The sequence below is a fragment of the Drosophila sechellia genome, unplaced genomic scaffold (genome assembly GCF_004382195.2).
Source record: "Drosophila sechellia strain sech25 unplaced genomic scaffold, ASM438219v1 Y_36, whole genome shotgun sequence".
Lineage (NCBI taxonomy): Eukaryota > Metazoa > Arthropoda > Insecta > Diptera > Drosophilidae > Drosophila > Drosophila sechellia.
The window spans coordinates 35,910-62,145 of record NW_022611404.1 but is presented as its reverse complement, the minus strand read 5'-3'; the positions used below and the strand labels follow the sequence as shown (position 1 = coordinate 62,145).

Genomic DNA, 26,236 nt, shown 5'->3' with positions numbered 1-26,236 from the left:
TTAAAGCTTTCTAGTTTCACTTGTTTTTTTTTTTTTGGTAAATTTTTGTGTTGTATTATTAAAATTCTATATTGTTTTTATTTTTTATTTTTATATGTTGGTTTTAAAACTTAGTTGCCTTTGGACTTAATGTTTTTGTTTCGTATTTCACTTCCACTTATTATTGGATAACCGAATTGGAATTATAATCCAAGTTGAAGAGTTTTCACGAATTTATTTTGGGAGATGTTTCGAGCACCGGACTATAAAATTTAACTTATTTTCCACTCGAAGGTTCTTTTTTTTCGGATACTTTTGTATCCTACCGACTGCGCCAGTAAAATTGTTGTTTTATTTTTGAGTCGAACTAATGTCCCGTCAGTTGACTAAGGACAACGCCAAGAAATAAAAAATAGTTTTTAGGAGAAATAGTTTCACGACTTTATTCTTTGGATCTCAGCTTAAGACTAAAAATCAAATGCAAATTGGATTGAGGAGAAGCCTCAGTATTTGAACAATATTTGTATTTCGGGAGAGCTTCGCTCTTGGGTTCTTAAGATTAGGTAGCGTTGGTCAGGCTTTAGGATGTTTACAAGAACGGCTGCGCTGCCAAAGATAAACGAATGCTACGCAGCTGGGATACATTATGGAAAATTACTAGAGTGCATTACTGATTTCTTTGAAATAATAGAAGTGGCTGGTTTGGACCACCCAAATACGTATATATATATATATATATATATATATATATATTTCCAAATATATATATTTCATTCAACTGAAAATAAACTAACATTTCTCATAGATACTGGTGCAGATATCTCACTTTTGAAAGTAAATTCTGATAACTTCATAATTCAAAATGAAAAAATAATAAACATCGAAGGCATTGGCCAAGTTGTGATAAAGTCTCAAGGAACAACCTTAATAGAACTACAATCAACAAAATATATTATTCCACATGAATTTCATTTGGTAAACCCAAATTTTGCAATACCATGTGATGGAATAATAGGCATTGGTTTTATAAAGAAATTCAATTGTAAACTAGATTTCAAACCAGAAGAGTGGTTTATAATTAGACCCCAAAATTTAAATTATCCAATATATGTTCCGATAACATATAGCGCTGCAACAATACAGTTCTTCTGCCAGCCAGATCACAAGTTATTCGGAAAATAGACATTAATGTTGTAAATGATTTCATATTTGTTCCTAATCAAGAAATACACAATGGGATTTATGTTGCAAATACAATAGCAGCATCCAAACATGTATACGTTCGACTTCTAAATACAACTATTTTCGACCAAGTGGTCAAAGTAAATGAAATACAATATGAAAATCTAAAAGATTATGACATTCATAATACCGACACTGGAAATAGAAGCGAACAAATACTTTCAAAAATAAAGAAAAATTTTCCAGACCAATTTAAAAATCAATTAACAAACCGAACCAATATCAACAAATAATTTTTATAAACAAACATTAAGACTTAAAGATGATGAACCCATTTATATAAAAAACTATAGAAGCCCGCATAGCCATATTAAGGAAATTAAAAAACAAGTAGGGAAATTAATAAGCGACAAAATCGTCGAACCGTCTGTATCTGAGTATAACAGCCCACTCTTGCTAGTTCCAAAAAAATCATTACCAAATTCACAAGAGAAAAAATGGCGATTAGTAATTGACTATCGTCAAATAAACAAAAAACTTCTTTCTGACAAATTTCCACTCCGTAGAATTGATGACATTTTAGATCAACTAGGTCGAGCTAAATACTTTTCATGCCTTGACTTGATGTCAGGTTTCCACCAAATAGAACTTGAGGAAAACTCTAGGAATATAACATCTTTTTTAACGAGCAATGGGTCATATCGCTTCACGCGATTACCATTTAGTCTTAAAATAGCACCAAATTCATTTCAGAGGATGATGACTATATCATTCTCGGGATTAGAACCCTCTCAGGCATTCCTTTACATGGATGACTTAATGGTGATAGGATGTTCCGAAAAACACATGATTAAGAACTTAACTGATGTTTTTAATGTATGTAGGAAATATAACGTAAAATTCATACAGAAAAATGTTCATTTTTCATGCACGAAGTGACATTCCTAGGTCACAAATGCACAGACAAAGGAGTATTGCCAGATGACAAGAAATATGACGTCATCAAAAATTATCCTGTCCCTCATGATGCGGACAGTGCAAGACGATTTGTAGCATTCTGCAACTATTATCGTCGATTTGTAAGGAACTTCGCCGACTATTCACGGCACATAACTAGATTATGTAAAAAGAATGTCCCTTTTGAATGGTCAAGCGAATGCCAGAACGCATTCGAATACCTTAAAGAAAATCTTATGCACCCCATACTATTACAATATCCTGATTTTCGCAAAGAATTTTGCATTATAACGGATGCTAGTAAACAAGCTTGCGGAACGGGTCTAACTCAGAACCGTGACGGGATTCAGCTCCCAATAGCAAATGCATTACGTTCATTTACAAAAGGAAAAAGCAATAAGAGTAAAACGGAAGAAGAACTAGCGGCAATTCATTGGGCAATTACCCATTTTAGACCATACATTTATGGCAAACATTTCACCATTAAAACGGACCACAGACCATTAACGTACCTATTTTCTATGACTAATCCCAGTTCTAAATTAACTCGCATGCGGCTAGAGCTTGAAGAATACGACTTCACAGTAGAATACCTAAGGGGGAAAGATAATTTTGTAGTATAAATATAAAGGAACTCAAAGACATGCAACATAAAGTCCTGAAAGTCACTACCAGGCAACAAAGTAGACAAGAAAACTGTACAGTAACAAATAAGGAACTATTGCCTAGGCAAAGTATCCAAAATTTATATAAGCCCAACTTACACGAAGTCATAACAAATGATGAAGTACGAACAGTAGTGACCTTGCGAATAACTGAATCTATTTGTTTACTAAAACGAGGAAATAAAGTTATTGCAAGAATTGACGTTGAAGATTTATATACCAATGGAATTTTTGATTTAGGTCAGTTCTTCCAAAGTCTTGAAATGCAAGCCGGTATACTACAAATCAGCCAACTCAAATTGGCACCGAGTAAAAAAATCTTTGAAACCATTTCAATAGATAATTTAAAAAATATGGGCAATATAAAATTGAAATCATTAAGAGTAGCGCTACTCCAGCCGGTACCATTATAAAAACTGAAAAAGAGATACAATCGATACTGTCTACATATCATGGCGATCCAATTCAAGGAGGTTATACAGGCATTACAAGAACGCTAGCGAAAATAAAAAGACACTATTATTGGAAAAATATGACTCGTCATATAAAAGAGTACATACGTAGATGTCATAAATGCCAAATGTCAAAAACAACGTCCCATACAAAGACCCCAATAACTCACACAGAAACCACAAGAAATGCTTTTGATATAGTGATAGTGGACATAGTTGGTCCACTACCGAAATCAGAATATGGCAACGAATACATCGTCACACTAATATGTGATTTGACGAAGTATTTAGTAACCATACCTGTTGCGAATAAGATACTGTCGCAAAAGCTATATTTGAAAATTTTATACTAAAGTACGGTCCAATGAAGACGTTCATTTCGAAGTCGAAGTCATAGAACATTCAATGAATACATTCGTTCATACATCTCTGCAGATAAAACTGATTGGGACGTTTGGATATAATACTTTACATATTGTTTCAACACAACACCATCAGTCATGCATAATTACTGTCCATATGAACTAGTCTTTGGAAGATTACCAAGGCAGTTCGCAAATTTTAATAAAACAGATAGAATAGAACCACTGTATAATATAGAAGATTACTCAAAGGAAATAAAATTTAGATTAGAAATAGCATATAAAAGAGATAGACTTTTGTTGGAAAAAGCTAAGTCTTATAGAAAACCACTTTATGATAAGAAAACTTCAGATTTTCAATTAAAAATAGGAGATAAAGTTATACTAAGGAACGAATCGGCTCATAAGTTAGATCCAGTATATCTAGGCCCTTATAATGTAGAAACCATAGAAGACAGAGATAACATAGTAATTAGAGATACAAAACAAAAGAAGCTAAAAGTACATAAGGATAGACTAAAAATATATAATCAATGAAACGTTTCATTTCACTTAAGAAAAGGTCTGATCAACCTCAAAACAAAAAAAAAAACCACAAAAAAAATTTAATTATTTTTCCTTCTAAGAAAGTTAAACATAAATCCAAAAATATCGTAATTCAACATAAATTTTTTGTATTATTCTGTCATTATACAAAAATGCTTTAAGACAAAACATTGCTAATAATTAATAAGAAAAATTAATATCAAAAAAATGTTTCCTTTCTAAACACAATATTAATATTGAGAACTAAATGAATACATATATTAGGTCATTTCTTTAAAAAGGGATGTGTAGCATATTGGACTAATCTACCCTAAATACAATAACTTAGCGTCAATACATTGTGACACTTTGTCATAATAAATATAAATATACAAATATATGTATAAGCACTCCAGCGCCCCAGTAATACGATCTAACGCTTATACATAAGCCAATCGCGGAGCGTGGGAATGCTGAGCATGCACTTTGCAGCTCAAGTGGTCAATGCCTTCTGCATACATATGTATATGTATAAATGTAAGTAAGAATACATAGATATAAGCAATGTATGTGCGGGTTAGCTGAAACCAACTTCAGCACACTTTGATTATTCAAATAAAGAACCTCGAACAGAGTAGAAGCTAAGCTCTTCTTTTCTAAAACATCAAAATAAAACACTTTCGCACTATTGTTGAGTTTCCAATCAAAACTTAACACGATATTGATCGTTACACGGTTTCGACGTATTGTCGAGGTTCTAATTAAATCTTAACACGATATTGACCGTCGCATGGGTGTCTAAAAGAGTAGCGTTTACATAGAGATTAAATATATTTTAACGCTATCATGACCGACTGAGACAGTTACAAATAACAGGCTAGAACCATATACAAACTTAGTACAACTTTGAATTCAAAGTTTTTACCAAATAAAAAAGACGATTAAAATATCGAAACCTATTTTTGTTCTTTATTGTTTGACTAGCAACTATCCTAGCTGATCCCATCTCTCTCCGAAGACTGAAGAGGGTACACCCCAGCGATCTCCTTACCCGGAGGATAACATAACATATTACATTTTCTTTTGTACTTTATAATTAAGATACCACTTGGTCTCATTTATCTTTATCACACATTAGGTTAAGTTCAGAGGAATTACTGAACGATTCCTTTTGAAATCTTAATAAATAGAATTAGTTACTCCAAAAAAAAAAAAAGTTAAGTTTAAGATTGAAAATAAAATGTAAGTGAACTTGATATGTCATAAATTTAATGTTTTTGATTAATTTACCATTTTTAACATTTTATGCGTTAAGGTGTATCGATGATCCCGGTGCCTTATCAGCGATTGATGTACACATATACGGTCATCACACACAGCAACTTATTGGTATAATTGCTGTAAATTGTCCTGCACAAGCGATACCAGTGCCTTATCAGCGATTGATGTATACATATACGGTCGCCTGAGAAGCAATTTGTCGTTTACAAGTGAATTTAGTCCAACTTTGAAATCAAAGTTTTTACCAAATAAAAAACACGATTAAAGTATCAAGACCTATTTTTGTTCTTTATTGTTTGATGCTCAACTTAAGATTGAAAATTAAATGTAAGCGAAAATGAGGAGAAGCCTCTGAGCTTCAGAAATATTTTAGTGTATTTTAGGAGAGCATTGCTCTTGGATGCTTAGTGAGGGCATTACTGTTAAGTACTGTACATTACTTCTTAAGTAGAGGAGAATCCTCAGAGAGAGCAGGCAAAACTGCTTAGGTCAGGCTTTGGGATTTGTGAACAAAAAATTTGTTTATCGTTGCCAAAGAATTTATTATTCATGGAATTAATGAAATTAGCCGGTTTGGGTGGCGCAAATACGTCACTATATATATACAGAGTGCGGCAGCATAACTTCCTCTTTTAAAATGCGCGCCGCTCAGCTAGTTGATGTCATAGCGGAGCGCTAGTGGTCCCGTTCAATAGGGGCTACTGCAAAGTTTTGTCCCGACGTCATGCGTTGGAATAGTGAGGAGCGCGCCTTTGCCGTTGAGGCCTACTTTTCAGGCGGATGTTCGGTTATTAAAACACAACATGCAAGTTATCCATCCCTTTAACATAGCTCCCTTTCAAAGTTTATAAACAAATTTCAATTCTCAATCTCGTCGGCGTTTCCTTTGTCTTTCTTTTTGTCATTGCCTTTGCCAGCCCTTAGCTACCCACTAATATAAGCAACCCAAATTTAACGTAAGCACAGCTTCCGCTTGGAGACCAAACCACGTCCAAATTATGGCGCTTCAATCAAAAACTGCATCGATCAGCATAATTGAATGCCACTATGCAGCTTCTGTCTGAGGTTGATTGGATTAGGACTTAGAATTTGAATATCAGTCTGTATCGGGACGAGATCGTTAACAGCTTGAAGCAAAAAATAAGCTACCAACAAATTTGTCTCGTAATAGTATAAGTGAAAAAGTCTGTCACCGAATAAATGTTAAGAAATAAAAAATAAAATTGGAAATCAATTAATGCAATAATCCAATTAAGAATTTAATATAAAAAGGTGGACTGAATACTTAATACAAATTACGAGAATGCAATAATAATAAAAAATCAGAACTCAACTACAAACCCAAAGAAAATCAAACAAATTTAAAAAGGGCTATATACAGAATTGAAGGAAGACCCAAATAAATAATAATCAAGACGACCGAATTGAAGGAAGACTCCAACAAAAAATTTTTAAGACCAACCAATTAAAGGAAGGAAGGAATTTATGCCACAAATAAAAAAGAATTGTTGGCAATAGTTTGGGGTCTTAAAAATCTCAGGAATTACTTATATGTAAACTCTCTTTATCTTTCACAATCTCAGATAAAAACCCGAACGTAGAAATGAAAAGATTGTTCTCCTTTATAGAAAGTTTCACCCCGAAAATAATATATAAACCCGGAACAACTAATGTCGTAGCTGACGCATTATCTCGAATAAAAATAAATAATATTACTAACAGCGATTTAGAACAAACTCAAATCAAAATACACAGCATTCTGCCGATACATAATACAATACATGAGTCATTGAATGTTTTTGATAAGACACGACATATAATTGAATATGATACGCCAGAAAACTTAATAGAAATATTAAGGGAGTATCTAAAACCAAACATAACGGTAGGAATTCATTGCATTTAGAATATCTTTATCATATTCAATTAACATTAAAAAATTACTTTACCAACAAATTTCTTTATACTAAAATATTTCTACAAGACGTGGAAAATAATGAAGATAAGGCTATCATAATAGAAGAAACACATAGTCGTGCTCACAGAGTACTAGACGAAAATTATAAACAAATCAATAGATTATTTTATTGGCCAAATTTATATATCAAATTAAAGGAATATATAAAAAATTGTACAATTTGCAACGAAAACAAATACAACCGGCATCCTATTAAAATCCCTATTGGGGAAGCTCCTATTCCAACTAAAGAAGGAGAGAATTTACACATAGACCTTTATTACGCGCAAAGTCCTATTTTCTTAACCTGTATTGACGCGTATTCAAAATTCCTGGTTGTAAAAGAAATTTAAAATAAACTAAATAACGAGAATAAAGTAATGGAATTACTCCAACAATTTCCCCACGCTAAAGTTATTATAACTGATAATGAACCGAGCTTCACCTCTGTTCAATTTAAATTCTTTGCACAAAGATGTGGTTTAACTCTGCATTTCGCCGACCACAGACACAGTACCTCGAACGGACAAGTAGAAAGGGCACATTCAACATTAACAGAATTAGATCGTTGTATAAAGGAATTATTTAATCTCACGGACTATTCTGAAATAATTATTAGAGCCGCAAAAGAATTCAATCAAAGCATTCATTCCACAACAAACCAAAAAGCTTTTGATATTCTTTATAATAAAATTGATCACGAAAACATTTCAAGAATTCTAAAGAACACACAAGAAAAAATGTTAGTAACACACAATGAAGGTCGTAAAGAAAAAGAATATCATGTAGGTCAAGTTGTTTATGAGAAGAAACACGGAGAAAGAAATAAGCTAAAAACTAGACACAAAAAACAGGTTGTTAAGGAAAACTTACCTAACAAAGTTATAATCAATAATAGAAACAGAACTATCCACAATGACAACATTAAGTTTTTACAAATACCATATTTTTTTTATTAAATTACAGAAAATGCATTTCTTATTACTTCTAATAACATTCGTAATGATAACCACTTCAGAAATCATTGATTACTCCAATTACGAATTCTTCCTGTTCAAGGACAAAAAGGATGTCCTTACCTATGAATCATATGCCGACTTATTCCACGTAACTAACTTAAGTTTTTATAAAGAAATAATCAATCTAAAATCAGGATATGTAAGAAAAGATAAAAATATACGGACACAATGGGAAATTACTTACGAAATACAGATACTATAATTAATTTTGTCACTACTGATACCAACTAGATCAAAAAGGGGAATAAATGAGTTAGGCACTGCTTGGAAATGGTTAGCTGGAACTCCGGATCACGATGATTTCATTAAAATACAGAATAAAATAAATGATTTAATTGAAAACAATAACCATCAATTAATTCCAAATTGTTTAAAGAGATAAAATCACTTTCCGATCATTTTAAAATCATTTTTATCGATCAAGAATTGCCATTAAGAAAACATCGTTTACGTTTATTAACATTTGACTTACAAAACATTATTGATACTTTCACACTGGCCAAAATTGATTTATTCAACACAAAAACTTTAAATAATGAAGACATTAAAGAAATATTACATCACGTCAACAGCCTGTACTTATTGCAGACTTAATGGACATCGCCATATTCAAAATTGTATTGCATAAAGAACTCTTAATAATTTATATAAAATACCCCGTTATAACAAATAGATGCGAAATTTACTGTGCCAGATCCATTTCACATAATGATGGAAAATTACTTATAAGTAATCAGGTCGCAAAATGCGAAAATACCTTTTATGAAATATCTAATTTTAAGAACGCACTTTTTAACAACTATTGTATTATAAGTAAAGATAAGACTTGTTTTACCCGCTTACTAAATGGAGAAAAATCAATTTGCACTAAAATTCTAGAAAAAAATAAGAATATAGATATAATTCAAGAAGGTGCCATTCTAATAAATTGAAATAATATTGTGAACGATTCTCATTTAAACGGGTCATATTTAATAACATTTAACAGCACAACTACAATAAATAATATTTCATACACCAATTCAGAAAACAAAATACTTGAATACATTACTACCAACCACTTTAAAAACTTAGAAATATCAGAATATATAAAATCCAACAATTCAGAACTTTCTCTGACAACATTAATATTTAAAACCCATTTATTGAAATTTACAATTGGAAAATTTCAATTTCATTTATATTATTAATTTTAATCATTTTGTATTTCATTACTATATTAATAATAAAATTCAGATATAATATATTTGTAACCAAACAAAAACGGCCAGAACCAGAAAAACAAAATAATGTGGTCGAATTTTTAACAGAATTAAATGAGCGTTTAAACGAAATTAATAATGAAGCGGGACGCGTCATTTTAGAAGGGGGGAGCTATCCAACCCTTAAACATAGCTCCCTTCCACAGTTTATAAACAAATTTCAATTCTCAATCTCGTCGGCATTTCCTTTGTCTTTCTTTTTGTCATTGCCTTTGCCAGCGCTTAGCTACCCTAAGCTAATATAAGCAACCCAAACTTAATGTAAACACAGCTTCCGCTTGGAGACCAAACCACGGCCAACTTATGGCGCTTCAATCAAAAACTGCATCGATCAGCATAATTGAATTTCACAATGCAGTGGAATAATTTAAGCATAAAGCTTTTATCGAAAGTTCAGTAAGTTTCCAAAAGAAAAGCTTCTGCCCGAGGTTGATTGGCATACGACTTAGAATTTGAAGATCAGTCTGAATCGGGACGAGATCGTGAATAGCTTAAAGCTAAAGAAAAGCTAACAACAAAGTGTCTCGTAAAAGTATAAGTGAAAAAGTCTGTCACCGAATAAATGTTAAAAAATAAAAAATTAAATTCTGTTTTGAGGGGGAACACATTCCAGAGCGCCTTATCTCAATTAGGGGCGATTTGGAATGGTCGGCAGGCTCTCCCGCTTTTTTTCTATGGTGTTTTTTGAAATCCGTGAACCGTCCAAAAACACTAAAAGATTTGAAAACCGACATCCAAGAATATATAGCCTGTTGAGCTATTGAGCTTTTTCAATAGCTGTTGAGAATAATAAAAAACCGAAAAAGTTTGTTTTATTACGACAGTTTTATTTTGCGAAATAGCGATAATCTACGATAGCGACAATGGTAAGGTTGGTCTTTTCCGAAACGCGACGAAAAGGCAATTGGCGGGCAGGCAGCCGAAATGCAGCGCCCAAGCTTAGCGTAGGTAGCTAACAACAACAAAGGAATGAGCGCCGTACAGATAAATGCGCGCGAGAGCAGCGGTTTGCACTATGGGCATGCTACTGATAATTTGGCTTAAATATTAACAAGTATGAAATTAGTCTACTGCACAGTTTTGGCGGCTGCATGACCCAACATCCTCCCCCCGTTGGAAGCTTGTGTTCCAACAGAGTCCTCAAGGGGGAGCAGACACAGCTTGTTCACTGCCCGTCTTATTACTCTAGACGCGGTCCTCAATTCTGCAACTCGAGCGACGCCGTCTCTGCCAGGAATCAACTGCATGACTCTCGCCAAAGGCCATCTCATTGGGGGTAGATTCTCGTCCTTAACAAGAACGACGTTGTCCACGGCTGCGCCAGGCTTTGGGGTGCGCCACTTGGAACGCTGCTGGAGCAACGTCAAGTACTCTTCCTTCCATCGCGACCAAAATATATGCTGAAGAAAGGAGATGCGCTGCCAAGAGTCAAGCCGATTATAGTTTAGGCCCGTTATATCTGGCTCGTTAAACGACGAAGGCGGACCACCATTGAGAAAATGCGCCGGAGTGAGGACATCTAGATCGGCAGGGTTCTCTGAAATGGGAACTAAAGGTCTGGAGGTAATAACTGCCGAGATGTGGCAGTTATTCGGGTGGCGGCCATCAAAGTCCAACGACGAATTCCGGAGGCGACCGCCAACTCTAAGAAGTCCAAATTGATCCAGGAACGGCGAGAGCGATGATATGGGACTAGACGAGGAAACTCTTCCCAGCGTTTTTAGGGACTGCAGGTCCTCCCATAAATGCGCGCGCTGCACCAACAGCAGATGTTGGAATTTCTCAACGTTGGAGAGGTCCGGATGGCTGTCGATTATGCTCGTGAACACGGAGTAAAAATCCGCCCAGTTTGCGTAGCCGCCGCCAAACGTTGGCAGCTGCACAGGCGGCAACGGCATCGGCCTCGGACGCGGCTGCGTTTGAGGACCACTACACTGGTGGGGCACAATACCTTCCGCAAGCGTTGAGTGCGGCGCGAAATGCACATTGCGTTTGGCTATTTCCGCGCGCAAACTAGCCTTGACTTCAACGATGAATTCATAGAAAGACTCGCTCATTTCACTGCCAATTTCGTTGAAGTCCAATTCCTCCAGTTCTGTATGCAGAACATTGAAGGCACTTTGCAGCTCATCAATCTGCTCCAGCCTCACCGTAAGAGTGGATTCGTCGTATCCGCTTAGCGTCTCATTAGACAGCGACGTTTGTAGCCTCTGCAACCTGCTGAACAGCGCATTGGCTTTGCGCTTCAAAAAGGTCACCCTGTTTTTTTCACCTTCAGCGGGCATCGCAACAAATCGCCTTTGATTCGGTTCAGCGGGAAGATGAGCACAAAATAGATGCCGAAAATGCAAGCGGGGTCAATGCACGCAACGATATGTGTAGCAATGTTTGTATGTACGCAATGCTAGCTCGCTTAAACACACCGAAATCTCCACTCACTTGTCCAACCGATTGCGCTTTAATGTATATATATTTATTTATAAACGCGATAAGTGCATTAATTACTGCATGCAACTTAACACGATCACGTCGGGGTCACCAAATGTTGAGCTATTGAGCTTTTTCAATAGCTGTTGAGAATAATAAAAAACCGAAAAAGTTTGTTTTATTACGACAGTTTTATTTTGCGAAATAGCGATAATCTACGATAGCGACAATGGTAAGGTTGGTCTTTTCCGAAACGCGACGAAAAGGCAATTGGCGGGCAGGCAGCCGAAATGCAGCGCCCAAGCTTAGCGTAGGTAGCTAACAACAACAAAGGAATGAGCGCCGTACAGATAAATGCGCGCGAGAGCAGCGGTTTGCACTATGGGCATGCTACTGATAATTTGGCTTATATATTAACAAGTATGAAATTAGTCTACTGCACAGTTTTGGCGGCTGCATGACCCAACATAGCCAAAAAACGGCAAAAATCGGTATACGAAATGTATGGAGATTTGGGGACGTCACCTATCAGATTTCATCTTCCAAAATAAGTAATTACCTTCCGATTCAGTTCTGAAAAAGAAAACTATGCTGCCGCTTCCCGTATACTATATATGAAATATAATATAATACCAATAATTTTAAAACATGAGAATAGCGTTTAGTGAATATAGTAAACATTAATTTTCTCTACTTAATGGTGTCATTTGAACGTAAAATAAAGTTGACATATACCATTTTTCCATTTCTGAACGAATTTTCAGTTTTAAGATAGCTTAGAAAATAGGGATTGCTTTGTGAAGAATAAACAAATTTTTGTAACATTATTGAATTTACTTATGCAAAAATATCTTGATAATTTAATTATAAACGAATTTGACTTGTCAGAGGGTTCAATAAAAGAAATACAAATTTCAGACAAATCCTTCAGTGTCACAACGTTACATTAGGTAGTTTTTGGAGAAAGATGACGTAGCAGACTGTGCAAAACTGCAACACCGATGACCAAATGCCTTAAATTTTTGTATTAGCTAAAGAGCTAATTTGGCAAACTTTAAACTGGACTATACAAGAATTATAGTATTTCTGTTGCGTATTTGTAATTGTTAAAGAGCTAATTGGCGAACTTTAAACAAGTAACAACAAGAATTGAAAAAGCGTTTGACTGAATAACAACCAATGATGTGTGAAAGCTCTGTGGCAAAAGGAGTGCAGAACGATTTGCCCAAAATACACATGAAGAAATTTTCTGAGGACTACAAAAAATTGACAGCATTTAAGACCGTCCTCGAAAGTACACAACAAGCAGCTCTAAACGGACATTCAAAAATATCACTATTTAGAGTCGTATATCACGGGAGATGCTGCTGAAACGCTAAAACGTCCTCATCACATTGTGAATACTCTGCTAGATACATTAGTTAACTTTCCTTCGACTAGCAAAGCTGATTTCACAGGTCTGCTCATTTAACGGTTGGAACTACTGTAATTTCTGTAATTACTGTAATTGCAAATATTGATGAATAATTTAAGTTTTTGGACAAACGTAAACAAAAAAAATTAAAAAATATCAAAACATTTTTGAAAAGTATGGGCATGGCAGTTTTGGGTGGGTTGTGTAAATCGTGTTTCGCTAATCGATAGAATCTTACAAAACTTATACAAAAATGATAAAACATTATGCGAAAGTGTTGGCGTTGGAGTGGGGTGACAACATTTTTTTTTTGCAAATCGATAAAAAATATAAAAACATGTTCTCTTGAAGCTTGCCTTTTTAGTTTCTGAGATCTAGTCTTTCATACGGACATGGCCAATTCGACTCGGCTATTGATCCTGATCAAGAACATATATAAGGTCGGAAACGCTTTCTTCTGCCTGTTTCTTTAGTATTTTTTCAACGAAAGTAGTGAAAGGGGTATTAATACAGGCTTTACAAAAGTTATCCATGAAATTTACTTACTCAGCTGTGTCATCAGTTGTACCACTGTTTCGGTCTCCCAGGCCTTCACACTTAATTAAAACTTCCTGTAATTTTTCTTGCACTAACTGTTCTCGTAAAGCTGATGCGTCAGATTCTTTCCAGGCATCCCCCAACAAATCTCTGAGTTTTTGCATAGCTTCTTCTGATGTTGAAGTCAGTTCAAGAGCAAGACGTAACTTTTTTTCCGATGACAATATTTGGGGACGTAAAACTTCATTATCATTTACTTCTTCTACATACCGACGATGAAGATTAAAAATAATGTCACTGTATCGCTTAATTCGCGATGCTTCAAAATGTCTTTTAGCTTCCATAAGAAACTGGACTACCTAAGTTGGAGTTTAATTTATTTAAGTTAGTTTTCGTAATTATATTACGAGTGATGTTTTATTACCCGGTTAGCTTCATTAAAAAAGTCATCATTAATGTCCGAATATAAATTAAGATCCAAAACATCAGTTTCTTCTATTACCTCTTGAAATAAAAGTTGAGGCTCAGAGTTTTCGTCCACGTTGGTCGCCTTTTTTGTTTTCTTTCTGTCCTTATTGGAAGCCATGTCGAAGCACTACTATATTTGGCACAGAGTAAAAGAAAATATTTTTATAATTGTTAAAGGTCAGATAAATTCTAAACTTGTGACACAATTGTCATAGGTTTCCTCTTTAAAAAGGTATTTTTTTGCTACTACTATATAATGAAGAATTTAGGTATGAACTTAAGTAATATAATAAAATATTATATTTTTTTTTTTGGAAAATCGATGGAAATTTACAAGACTAAAATAAATTTAAATTATATCCAAAAAATTTTTAAAAATGTGGTCGTGTCAGTTTTTGGTGATTTTGGGGTAGAGTGCGCGTGGCAAAAATCGATATCGAGGATAAAGGAAAACAGTATCCCAGCCTTGTGAATGTTCATGCGAATTCGAAGAGTTGGCACCCAAAGGAAACGATTTAATCGAGAGAGGACTTACAGGGCCCTACACCAGCCGGATTTCAGAAGGGGAAAACGCGGTGTGCAAGAGGTGCCAAGAGGACACCGCAGGTGTTTGGGGACGGAAAATTTCCAAAACGACTTAAAGGAGGCCTGTCGACTCCGACACAATCATCACCGGGCAGGGAACGAGGATGTAGTATCATGGAAGCCGAGTGTACCAACCGGGCAGATTCCAATTAAATTGCTTGCATTTTAACACAGAATACATGTTAGTAATTTGATAAAATGCTGATAGATTTTTATTATTACAGTGCGTTAATTTTTTGGAATTATATAATGGCATAATTATCACTGTTCTTTGTCTTCACTTGAATTAACAATGCTAAAGATTCAGGATACCTTCGGAACCCGTCTTTAAACACGGACCAAGAAGTCTAACATATGTGTAAGTTATTTGAATATAAGCTTAATAGCGTAATTAACTTGACTAATAATGGGAATAGTTTTTTATGGTGTTCTGGAGATTTATGGAGGAGCTGCCACGAAAATGGCCAAACAATGATCGCGCAGTTCACAGGTGCCGATCAGATAACATTGGACTGCAGTTACAATCATGTGGCCGAGGAAGGAAAGCTTTTAAAAAACGGAGCGGTTTGGGGTAAAAATGAGAATGAATCTCCTTATTACAAAAGTTGTATGCTTCTCCCAAATGCGTCTTCGTCAGATTTCGTATTGGCGATCTTCGTTGAACTTTTGCTCGGCTCTCAGTCCCTTGTTGTTGGGTCGTTGTTGTATCTCTTTGCAGTACTGGGTAGACCGAGAGATGGGGTATGTTAACTTCTCCCCCCTAGTAGAATTCAACCGAATTCAACAGAATTCAACAGTGTACAAGCGAACACGGCGTCAAGCGTCGCGCCGCCACTCTGGCGCGACATAAGCTCTTGGCGGCAGCCAATGTACAGTGATGCGTCGACATCGCAACAAAAAAAAACGGAGCAGTTCGGGGTATGTAATAAGAATGAATCTCTTTATTACAAAACTTCTCCCAAATGCGTCTTCGTCCGAGTTCGTATTGGCGATGTTCGTTCTTCATTTGGAGGCGTAACAATCGGCAAATAAGTTATGTTTCAGATTACATTCATTCCGCATTCAAGAACAACAATCTGGGATCGAAACAGACAGAAGAAATTGACAAAAAATAGTAGATTTTTATTTATTCATTAAAAAAAACTGCACGAGTGTGCAGTCTAGACAACTAGACCGATGTATTTCTAAATATACTAAGGGGATGGCACCTAAGATAGGCAACCTGGGTAATATTACTGCCTCACAGGGGCATAGGTGTGGCACGACTCTGGGTTCTATCATTTTGTTGTTGTTCTTGTTGTTGTTTACAAGTGAATTTAATATTGTTATTTTTTTTCTTATTTTATTTATTTAATTTAATTTAATTTTTATTTTTTGTTTTACGGATCTTAGTTTGTATGTGTCTTTGATTTTTTTGTCTTTTCACTAATTTATTTGATATTCTTATTTTTAGCTTATGCTCTTAAGATAGATTTTGATAGGGTTGCACTATTGCTTTTTCGTGCGGTTTTGAGGTAACCAATTCGATTTACAGCCTCTCACAAATTCAACAGCATCTTCCTGATATTAAATTCAAATTTTTTGTTGAAACACTTTCGCGCTATTGTCGAGTTTCCAATCAAAACTTAACACGATATTGACCGTTACAAGCTTTCGACGTATTGTCGAGGTTCTACTTAAAACTTAACACGATATTGACCGTCGCATGGGTGTCCAAAAAAGAGTGGAGTTTTTACACAGAGATAAATATATTTTAAAGCTATCATGACCAACTGAGCCAGTTACAAATAAAAGGCTAGAACAAATTGCCTTGAAGCTATTAAATGAACCGTTTTGTATATAAACTTAGTCCAACTTTGAAAACAAAGTTTTTACCATATAAAAAAGACGATTAAAGTATCGAGACCTATTTTTGTTCTTTATTGTTTGATGCTCAGCTTAAGATTGAAAATTAAATGTAAGTGAAATTAAGCAGAAGCCTCTATTCTTCAGATATATGTTAGTGTATTTTGGGAGAGCATTGCTCTTGGATGCTTAGAGAGACCATTACTCTTGGATTCTTAAGTTGAGGGAAGCCTCAGAGAGAGCAGGCAAAACTGCTTATGTCAGGCTTTGGGACTTGTAAACATGAAGTGCAGTTGCCAAAAAATTTGTTTATCGTTGCCAAAGAATTTATTATTCATGGAATTGATGAAATTGGCCAGTTTGGGTGGCGCAAATACGTCACTATATATACACAGGGTGAGGCAGCATAACTTCCTCTTTTAAAATGCGCGCCTCTCAGTTAGTTGATGCGGATTTTCAGGCGGATGTTCGGTTATTAAAAAACAACGTGCATTTCGGAATCGCTTTAATTTAGCCGTGTTGGCAAATCAATTGTTACATGGGTCAGATGGAATTATTGTTCCCTGGATTTTTGAGGATAATAAGGTTATAGTGACATTGAATTCGGGGCGGTATGTAAACATGCAGAACTTTTTACCCACTGCTATAAAATTGGATTTGGGGGACACTTGTTTCCAACTAGAAGTTGCAACAGCACACACTTCGTGGCCGGCACGCTCTCCCGATCTGTCCCGTGAAATCCCGTGTTTATGTAAACCGTGCAAAAACACTACAAGATTTGAAAACCGACATCCAAGAATAAATAGCCAAAAAACGCCAGAAATCGGTTTACGAAATGTATGTAGATTTGGGGACTTCACCAATCAGATTTCATCTTCAAAAATAAGTAATTACCTTCCGATGATCAGAAAATTCAGTTCTGAAAAAAGAAAACTATGCTGCCGCTTCCCGTATATATGAAATATATTATAATATATATTATATATAATATATTATACCAATAATTTTAAAACGTGAGAATAGCGTTTAGTAAATATAGTAAACACTAATTTTCTCTACTTAACCCTTTCGCGCCCAACGTTGCTTGTGAGCAATTTTATGCGGAATTAAGAAAACGCGGAAGGGAGTATTTTGATATAAAATGCGAAATGAACCCTAATCTTGTGTGTGTAAAATGGTTTGATGGAGCTCTACAAAATTTTTTTTTTTTTTTTTTTTTATTACTTTGCTTTTTATTTATTGAATCTTCTTGTATAAGAACTAACAATAAGTTTAAAAATCTTAACTATAACAAGTATTTTTTGAACAGTTGTATTATTTTTCCAACTGTTCTATGATTAAACGGCCCTAATAATTTATTCGCTGGGTTGGTAGGTCCTTTCGCCGGAGACGGGAACGGCTGCTGAGCTGGATTAGACCTCGCGCTAGGTGTTTGGGGTGCGTGTAAAGCTTGCTATGGTATTTTTCCTTAAGTTCCGTGATTGCGTTGGTAACTGATGGGATATTTAAGTCTCTTTGGATGTTTTCACTCCGAACGTACCACGGTGCCCCAGTGATGGTTCTCAGGATCTTTGATTGTGCTCGCTGTATGATGTCAATATTGCTGTTGCTGGCATTGCCCCATAACTGTGAGCCATAGGTCCAGATAGGTTTCAATATAGAATTGTAGAGCAAGACCTTGTGATCTAGGCTGAGCGGAGAACCAGAGTTGATGAGCCAGTGTAAGTTGTTGGCTTTGAGTTTAAGTTGGGTTTTTTTGGCTTCAATGTGCCTGCGCCATGTGAGTCTTCTGTCAAGGTGTACTCCTAGGTACGCTACCTCATCTGCTTTCGGGAGTGGTATGTTGTTCAACAAGAGCGGAGGACAGTCTTGTCTGTTTAGCATAAACGTCACGTGCTTGCATTTTTGCTCGTTTACTTTTATTCGCCAGTCAGAGAGCCACTTCTCAATGTCGATGAGGTACAGTGCCAACTGTGCTGTAGCTTGGATAGGGGACCTTGAACGGCTAAGGATAGCTGTATCGTCGGCAAATGTGGATACTGTTAAGCGACTATTTGTAGGGATGTCGGCTGTATAGATGAGGTATAAGGTTGGCCCAAGAACGCTGCCTTGGGGGTCTCCAACCTCAATTGTATGATCAGTGGAAGTGGCAGTGTTGCACCGCACTGCAAACTTTCTGTCATAGAGGTAAGACTTTAGAAGTTTGTGTGTGCTTTCGGGTAGGGATGTTTTAATTTTAAACATTAGGCCGTCGAGCCAGACTCTGTCGAATGCTTGGGATACGTCTAAAAATACTGCTGTGCAGTATTCGCGATATTCAAATGCAGTTCTTATTTCCGTTGTAATACGATTCACCTGTTCAATGGTTCCATGGCTTTCGCGAAATCCAAATTGGTGGGCTGGGATTATATTGTGGTATATCAGATGTTGATTAAGTCGGATCAGCAGGTATTTTTCGAATAGTTTCGAAATACATGAGAGTAGACTTATTGGTCTGTAAGATGAAGCGACTGTGTGGTTCTTACCAGGTTTTGGAATCATTATGATAATCGACCTCTTCCATCGTTGGGGAAAGTAACCAAGTTTGGTGATGGCATTAAAGAGCTTGGTTATGTAGCGAACTGCAGAATGTGGCAGCTGGATGATCATTTCCGGTGTTATAAGGTCGCAGCCGGGGGATTTTTTCGGGCTGAGATTGTCTTTGATTATTTTAGTTACTTCTTTAGGACGAAACACAATTGGGGTGTGTTGCTGGTGGCGGAATACGGGATAGGACGGTAGCGCGAATGTGCTAGTAGCCTGGTTTGGCGTGAACACATTTTGTAGGTAAGCGGCAAATGTGGTGGTTTTGTCTTCATCACTACGGGCCCAGCCACCTGAGGAATTCCTTATCGGCAAAACGGTTTCAGTCGGTGGGCGAAAAGTTGAGTGGGCTCGCCACAGTGACTTTTGTTTTGTGCCTGTTGGTGTGAGTTGCTCTATGTATCGGCGCTGATCGTCGTCCTCTTCTTGTTTCAGAGCGTTGGCCAGTTTCCGTGTGGCTACTTTTAGCTTTTTTTTGCAGTTGGGGATCTGGAAGATTGCCATTCTCTGCATAAGCGTCGTTTTACGTGGACGAGTTGCTCGATTTGTACGTTGGTCTTTTTTGAATTAATTGTATTATTTGTTATTTTGGGTGTTGCAGTAAGAGCTGCTGCAGTAAGGATGGATTGCAATGCACACGTGCAGCTCTCTATATCAGATTCAGTATTAAGGTTTGGGCTTAGCTCAATATGTGAACTTATATATTTTTTATACCTGAGCCAGTTTGTTTTGTGAGAAGTCAATCTGAATGGTGGTTTCACGTTTTCTGCGTACCGGCGGAGGTGAATTAGTACAGGCGAGTGATCAGATGACAGATCCGGCAGACATTCAGCTTTAACCAAAGACTTTCGTAACTGTGAAGTCGATCAGGTCAGGCAGCTTATTGAGGTCTGATGGCCAGTATGTAGGACTCCCGGGGGAAACATGCTCAAGTTTATTAGTGGCTTTTATTATAGTCTTATAAAGCTGTTTTCCTTTTGGGTTCACAAGTCGCGATCCCCAGTGAGTATGTTTAGCGTTGTAGTCGCCTGCTGCAATGAAGTGTGGCCCTAGTGCTTGGAAGAAATCCAGGAATTGAGCTTCTAATACTGTGAAACGGGGGGGGCAGTATACGGGCGCTAGTGTAAGGAGAGTGTTGTCATCCAGCTGAATGTTGATAGATGTGGCCTGAAGATTATTTTCCGCAAATTTTTTGTAAAAGTGGTGCTTCATACGGTTCCTTATGAGTATGGCGGTGCCACCGTGTGCTTTTCCGTCGGGATGATTTGTACCGTAGAAATGGTAGTCTCTTATTTGAAAATTGTATTTGCTTGTGAGATGAGTTTCCGAAAGAAGCATTACGTCGATATGCTTCTCATGTAGGAATTGAGCTAGCTCAAGTTTGCGCTGTGAAACGCCATTGGCGTTTCACGTAGCTATGCGTAAGGTAGCCATTATTTATTTGATTGTTGGGCTACAAGCATTTGTATCAAAAGGTTTTGATTACGCATCATGTCTTGAATGGTGGTCTTCATAAATGTCATAAATTCCATCATGCTCTGTTGTAAGGCTTGCATCATAGCTTCAGTTTTTGTTTCCTGCTGCGCAGCTGGGTTATAGTTTTGTTGTGTGTCTAATTTTGTGTGAACTTCATGTGGAGTACGGGAATTTTGGGTTGGAGGCGTCATACCTGATTTTAAAACGTTTGCAAATGTTGTCTTGTTAGTGTTGGATGTAGGCCAGGGAGCGAAACTTGCTGCTTTCGAGAACATTACTTCAGGATTTGTCTCTGATGGTATCAGCGTAGCTGTTCCTTTGTTTGCCCGCGCCGTGTTCATTCTTTTGTGAAGACGGATTTTCAGCTCTTTGTAGATTGGACAGCCTCTGTAGTTTGCTGTGTGATTGCCCCCACAGTTATTGCATTTTTTCTCGCATGCATTTTTTTTTGTTAGTTTGACACTGTTTGGAGTCGTGGAGATCTCCACAGACTACGCACACCGGGCGAAGTGTGCAATACGACCTCGTGTGGCCATACTCTTGGCAGTTTGTAAATTGTACAGGAGCGTTACGTTTATGCGGCTCTTCTACCGTGATCCTACGGTGCAGAAGGAGCTGGAGTTTGTAAATTGGGTGAACCTCGTTTTTTTTAGGAGGCTTGTTTTCTGGTTCAAGCTCAATCTTGAAGAGTGGTTGGGGCTGCCTGTTTCTGTTTTTGATATTGAACACGCTTTTGGCGTAAAATCCCTTTTCCTTTAGCGCCTCAGTTATCTCTTCGGGCGTAACATCAGACTCAATGCCCTTCAGGACTACTTGCAGGCCCTTGCTGCTTTTAAGCTGGTAAGTGTAGAAGCCTATTTTTTGTGCGGTAAAATAGTTTGTGACTTTTCTGTAGTTGTCCTCCGTTTTCGTCTGAAGTTTGATTTCATTGATAGTACCTCTTACGAGGGGAATTATATGAAAGTTATCTTTTCCAATAAGCCCAATCAAAGTATTTACAAAACCGCTTGTGCTCTTCTCGCGGATGCATATTGGCGGAGGTTTTGTTTTCTTCGGTTCGATATCAACGGATACCAGCGGCACGTCCTCAGCGGTATCTACCAGCAAGGCAAATCTGTTGGTATTTGCAGGGGCTACATTTTTGATCAAGGTAGAGTTGTCGCGTGTATTTTTCGGCTTGTTTCCAAATCTGAATTTTTCGGGCTGAGCTTTCGCTTTATTGTAATGTAGCGATCCATTCCAGTCTGCCAGGTCGACCCAGCTTTTTTGTTTACGTTTTCGTTTTGTTTTGCTGGTAGTGCAGCAGTACCGTTTATTGCTTGCGGTTTTGCTTTGGCTTTTGTCGGAGCTAAGAGAGCGGGAGAGCAGGAGCGCGCTCTTTCTTGATTTGTTTGTAGAATAAGGTTACTTTGGCTATGGGTTATTGACCGCTCGATGTCTGCGTTTGGGGTTATCGGTGAGACGTAGGAGAAGTACGCGTTGTTGCGTTGAATTGAGAGCCGGCGTTCGTCTTGCTCGCGCTGTCGCTGAGCGCGAGTGTCGCTCTGACTCATAATTTTATAATTTAAGATAACAAATCACTATATATTTAAGCGAGCTTGCATCGCATAGAGCGTCTCTTTCGCTTTCGGATTTTTTTTTTGTTTTTTGTTTTTTGTAGTTTTTTTAGTTTACTTTATTTGGCGTTCACTTCACTCAAAACAACCGATTTAGTGCGGAGCTCGATAAAAAACGTATTTACACTTCGGCGGTCGGATTATTAAAGCTCTATTATTAAGCTCTACAAAATTAACCACCGATAAAAAAGTGGTACATAAGAATTTTTTATTGGTGCCTGGGAACATCCATTACAAATGCTTGGCTATTGTATAGAAAACAAGTGAACTTGGTAAACCCAAACCAAAAACATATTCCCCTTATAAAATTTCAATCGGAAATTGCCCATAAACTTTTACAATCCACTGACGCTACTTCATTTCAAAAACGGAGAGGTCGACCAACAAATGCAGAAAGAGAAAGCTCAGTGGTATCATTGGGATCCCCAAACAGAGTTTCTTCGCATCAATAAAAGAAGTACAAATATCAGACAAATCCTTCAGTGTCACAACGTTATGAGCAAGTTGAACATTGGGTAGTTTTTGGAGAAAGAGGACGTTGCAGACTGCAACTCCGATGACCAAATGCCTTAAATGCAAAGTCCATCTGTGCTGCAATAACAATAAGAACTGTTTTTTGTCATACCACACTTAAATTGTCATTATAAAGAAAAATATTTCATCTTCTGTGAACTATAAAAAAAACAATGCTCACACACCACTACTGCCCAACGTGGCTCACAAGCAACTTTCGCGTGGCATTCTAAAATTTGTTGCTAAATTTTTCTAAAAATTAATGTAAAAACTTTATTGATAAAAAAAAATTTTAATTTCACGGGGAAAAGTTGGGCGCGAAAGGGTTAATGGTGTCATTTTGGATGTAAAATAAAGTTTCTGAGATCGAGTCTTTTATACGGACATAGCCAATTCGACTCGGCTATTGATCCTGATCAAGAATATATATACTTTACAAGGTCGGAAACGCTTTCTTCTGTCTGTTTCTTTTGTATTTTTTCAACGAAAGTAGTGTATTCTTTTACTCTACTGGTAACGTTTATTAATACAGGTTTTACAAAAGTTATCCACAGCTGATTTTCATAAGTTGATGAAATTTACTTACTCAGCTGTGTCATCAGTTGTACCACTGTTTCGGTCTCCCAGGCCTTCACACTTAATTAAAACTTCCTGTAATTTTTCTTGCACTAACTGTTCTCGTAAAGCTGATGCGTCAGATTCTTTCCAGGCATCCCCCAACAAATCTCTGAGTTTTTGCATAGCTTCTTGTGATGTTGAAGTCAGTTCAAGAGCAAGCCGTAACTTTTTTTCCGATGACAATATACCGACTACATACCGACGATGAAGATTAAAAATAATGTCACTATATCGCTTAATTCGCGATGCTTCAAAATGTCTTTTAGCTTCCATAAGAAACTGGACTACCTAAGAAGTTGGAGTTTAATTTATTTAAGTTAGTTTTAGTAATTATATTACGAGTGATGTTTTATTACCCGGTTAGCTTCATTAAAAAAGTCATCATTAATGTCCGAATATAAATTAAGATCCAAAACATCAGTTTCTTCTATAACCTCTTGAAATAAAAGTTGAGGCTCAGAGTTTTCGTCCACGTTGTTCGCCTTTTTTGTCTTCTTTCTGTCCTTATTGGAAGCCATGTCGAAGCACTACTGTAAAAGAAAATATTTTAAAATTGTTAAAGGTCAGATAAATTCTAAACCTTTGAAGCCCTTCTCATAAGTTTCCTCTAGAAAAAGGTATTTGTTTTGCTATTACTATATAATGAAGAATTTAGTTTTGAATATATAATATAATAAAATTATATATATATTTTTTTTTTTGAAAATCGATAGAAATTTAAAAGACTAAAAGAATTCTAAATTTATATCCAAAAAATTTTTAAAAATGTGGTCGTGTCAGTTGGACGATTTTGGGGCGTTATAGTGCGCGTGTCAAAAAGTTTTTTTGTAATCGATACAATTGCCAAGAGGCTTCACGACAAAGCTGGCTGACCAGGTCAGGCAGAGGAAGCAGCGACATGGCGAGAATTTTAAAGACTATATGTAGGAAATGCAGACCCTAATGCGACCATTAGGATAAAGGAGAACACCACTCCAGCCTTGTGCATGTTCATGCGAATTCGAATAGCTGGCACCCAAAGGAAACGATTCGATCTAGAGCGGACTTACAGGCCCTACACCAGCCCGATTTCAGAAGGGGAAAACAAAACGCGGTGTGCAAGAGGTGCCAAGAGTACACCGCAGATGTTTGTAGCCGGAAAATTTCCAAGACTACTTGAAGGAGACCGGCCGACTCCGACACATTCGCTCCGACTGTACCGGCTCGCCCCATTAGGCATACCACACCGAAGGAAGTCATGATGCAGCTGAAGGAGCTACTCATCAAGAAAACCCCTGGTTACGATAGCATCGACAACCGTGCAGCGAAGTCTCTGCCACGCAAAGGAGTCCTAGCCTTAGTAAAAATTTTTAATGCCATGCTAAGGCTAGGGCACTTTCCAAGGCAATGGAAGCGTGCACGTATCATCATGATACCTAAAGCGGAAAGCCGCCAACGCAGATCGATGCATATCGCCCAATCAGCCTGCTATCAACTTTCTCTAAGATTTTTGAGAGAATACTCTTAGCCCGCCTGATGGAACTGCCGCAAGTAGTGAACCACATACCTCCACACCAATTTGGTTTCAGGAAGTCCCACGGCTGCCCTGAACAAATACATCGACTGGTAAACCAGGTGACGCATGGCTTCGAGCACAAACTCTACACGGTCGGCGTCTTTCTAGACGTGAAGCAACCGTTTGACAAGGTGTGGCATGAGGTCCTTCTATACAAGATGAAAGCTCTCCTTCCTGCTCCCTACTATGCCATCCTGAGATCGTTCATCTCTAATCGGACGTTCGACGTTGCGTGATGCTCGATCCAGCCTGGAAGAGATTCACGCAGGAGTTCCACAGGGAAGTGTTCTTGGGCCCTTCCTATACACCCTGTACACTGCTGACATACCATCTCCCGCAAACAACGCCTTCGATGGAAGCCCACCAATGCTAGATCGCACTGCTACCTAGGAGTTCATCTAGATCGGAAACTGACCTGGAGGGCCCACATCACGTCGGTCAAATCTAAGTCACTGGCGAAGCTAAAAAAGCTCGACTGGCTCTTCCACTCCAGCAAACTTCAAATGAGCTGTAAGGCTCTTTTAATCAAAGCCATTCTCGCTCCAACGTGGAGTTATGCCATCCAGGTGTGGGGAACTACCGCCAAATCACAGCTTAATAGGCTCCGTGTGGACCAGTCGTCAGCTGCTCGTCACGCATCTGGGCTCCCCTGGTACGTGACGAACATGGTCATCGAAAGAGATCTGAAAGTTACCCTTCTTGGGGATCAGATTAATTTCCACAGCAGCCGTTATGCCGACAGGTTTATGGCCCACCCGAACCGACTAGCAACTATCCTAGCTGATCCCATCTCCCTCCGAAGACTGAAGAGGGTACACCCCAGCGTTCTCCTTACCCGAAGGATAATATAACATATTACATTTTAAGTAATTGATAACTAGACTAGATTTTTCTTTCTTTTGTACTTTATAGTTAAGATACCACTTGGTCTCATTTACATTAGGTTATGTTCAGAGGA

At 37.4% G+C, this 26,236-nt stretch overlaps 2 protein-coding genes across 2 annotated transcripts; both read right to left on the bottom strand.

Annotated features, from left to right (window-relative positions):
* Positions 1–14,024: 14,024 nt before the first annotated feature.
* On the bottom strand, positions 14,025–14,644 carry LOC116803456. Its single transcript, XM_032727165.1, has 2 exons — positions 14,444–14,644; positions 14,025–14,378 (listed from the first exon to the last, which is right to left on the bottom strand). Exons 1-2 carry the CDS (start codon positions 14,603–14,605, stop codon positions 14,025–14,027), a joined length of 516 nt encoding a protein of 171 aa, XP_032583056.1. The 5' UTR covers positions 14,606–14,644.
* Positions 14,645–23,687: 9,043 nt separating this feature from the next.
* Positions 23,688–24,241, bottom strand: LOC116803458. The gene is made up of 2 exons (XM_032727167.1): positions 24,080–24,241; positions 23,688–24,011 (listed from the first exon to the last, which is right to left on the bottom strand). The coding sequence occupies exons 1-2, from the start codon at positions 24,239–24,241 to the stop codon at positions 23,688–23,690; spliced, it is 486 nt and encodes a 161-aa protein (XP_032583058.1).
* Between the last annotated feature and the right edge of the window lie 1,995 nt (positions 24,242–26,236).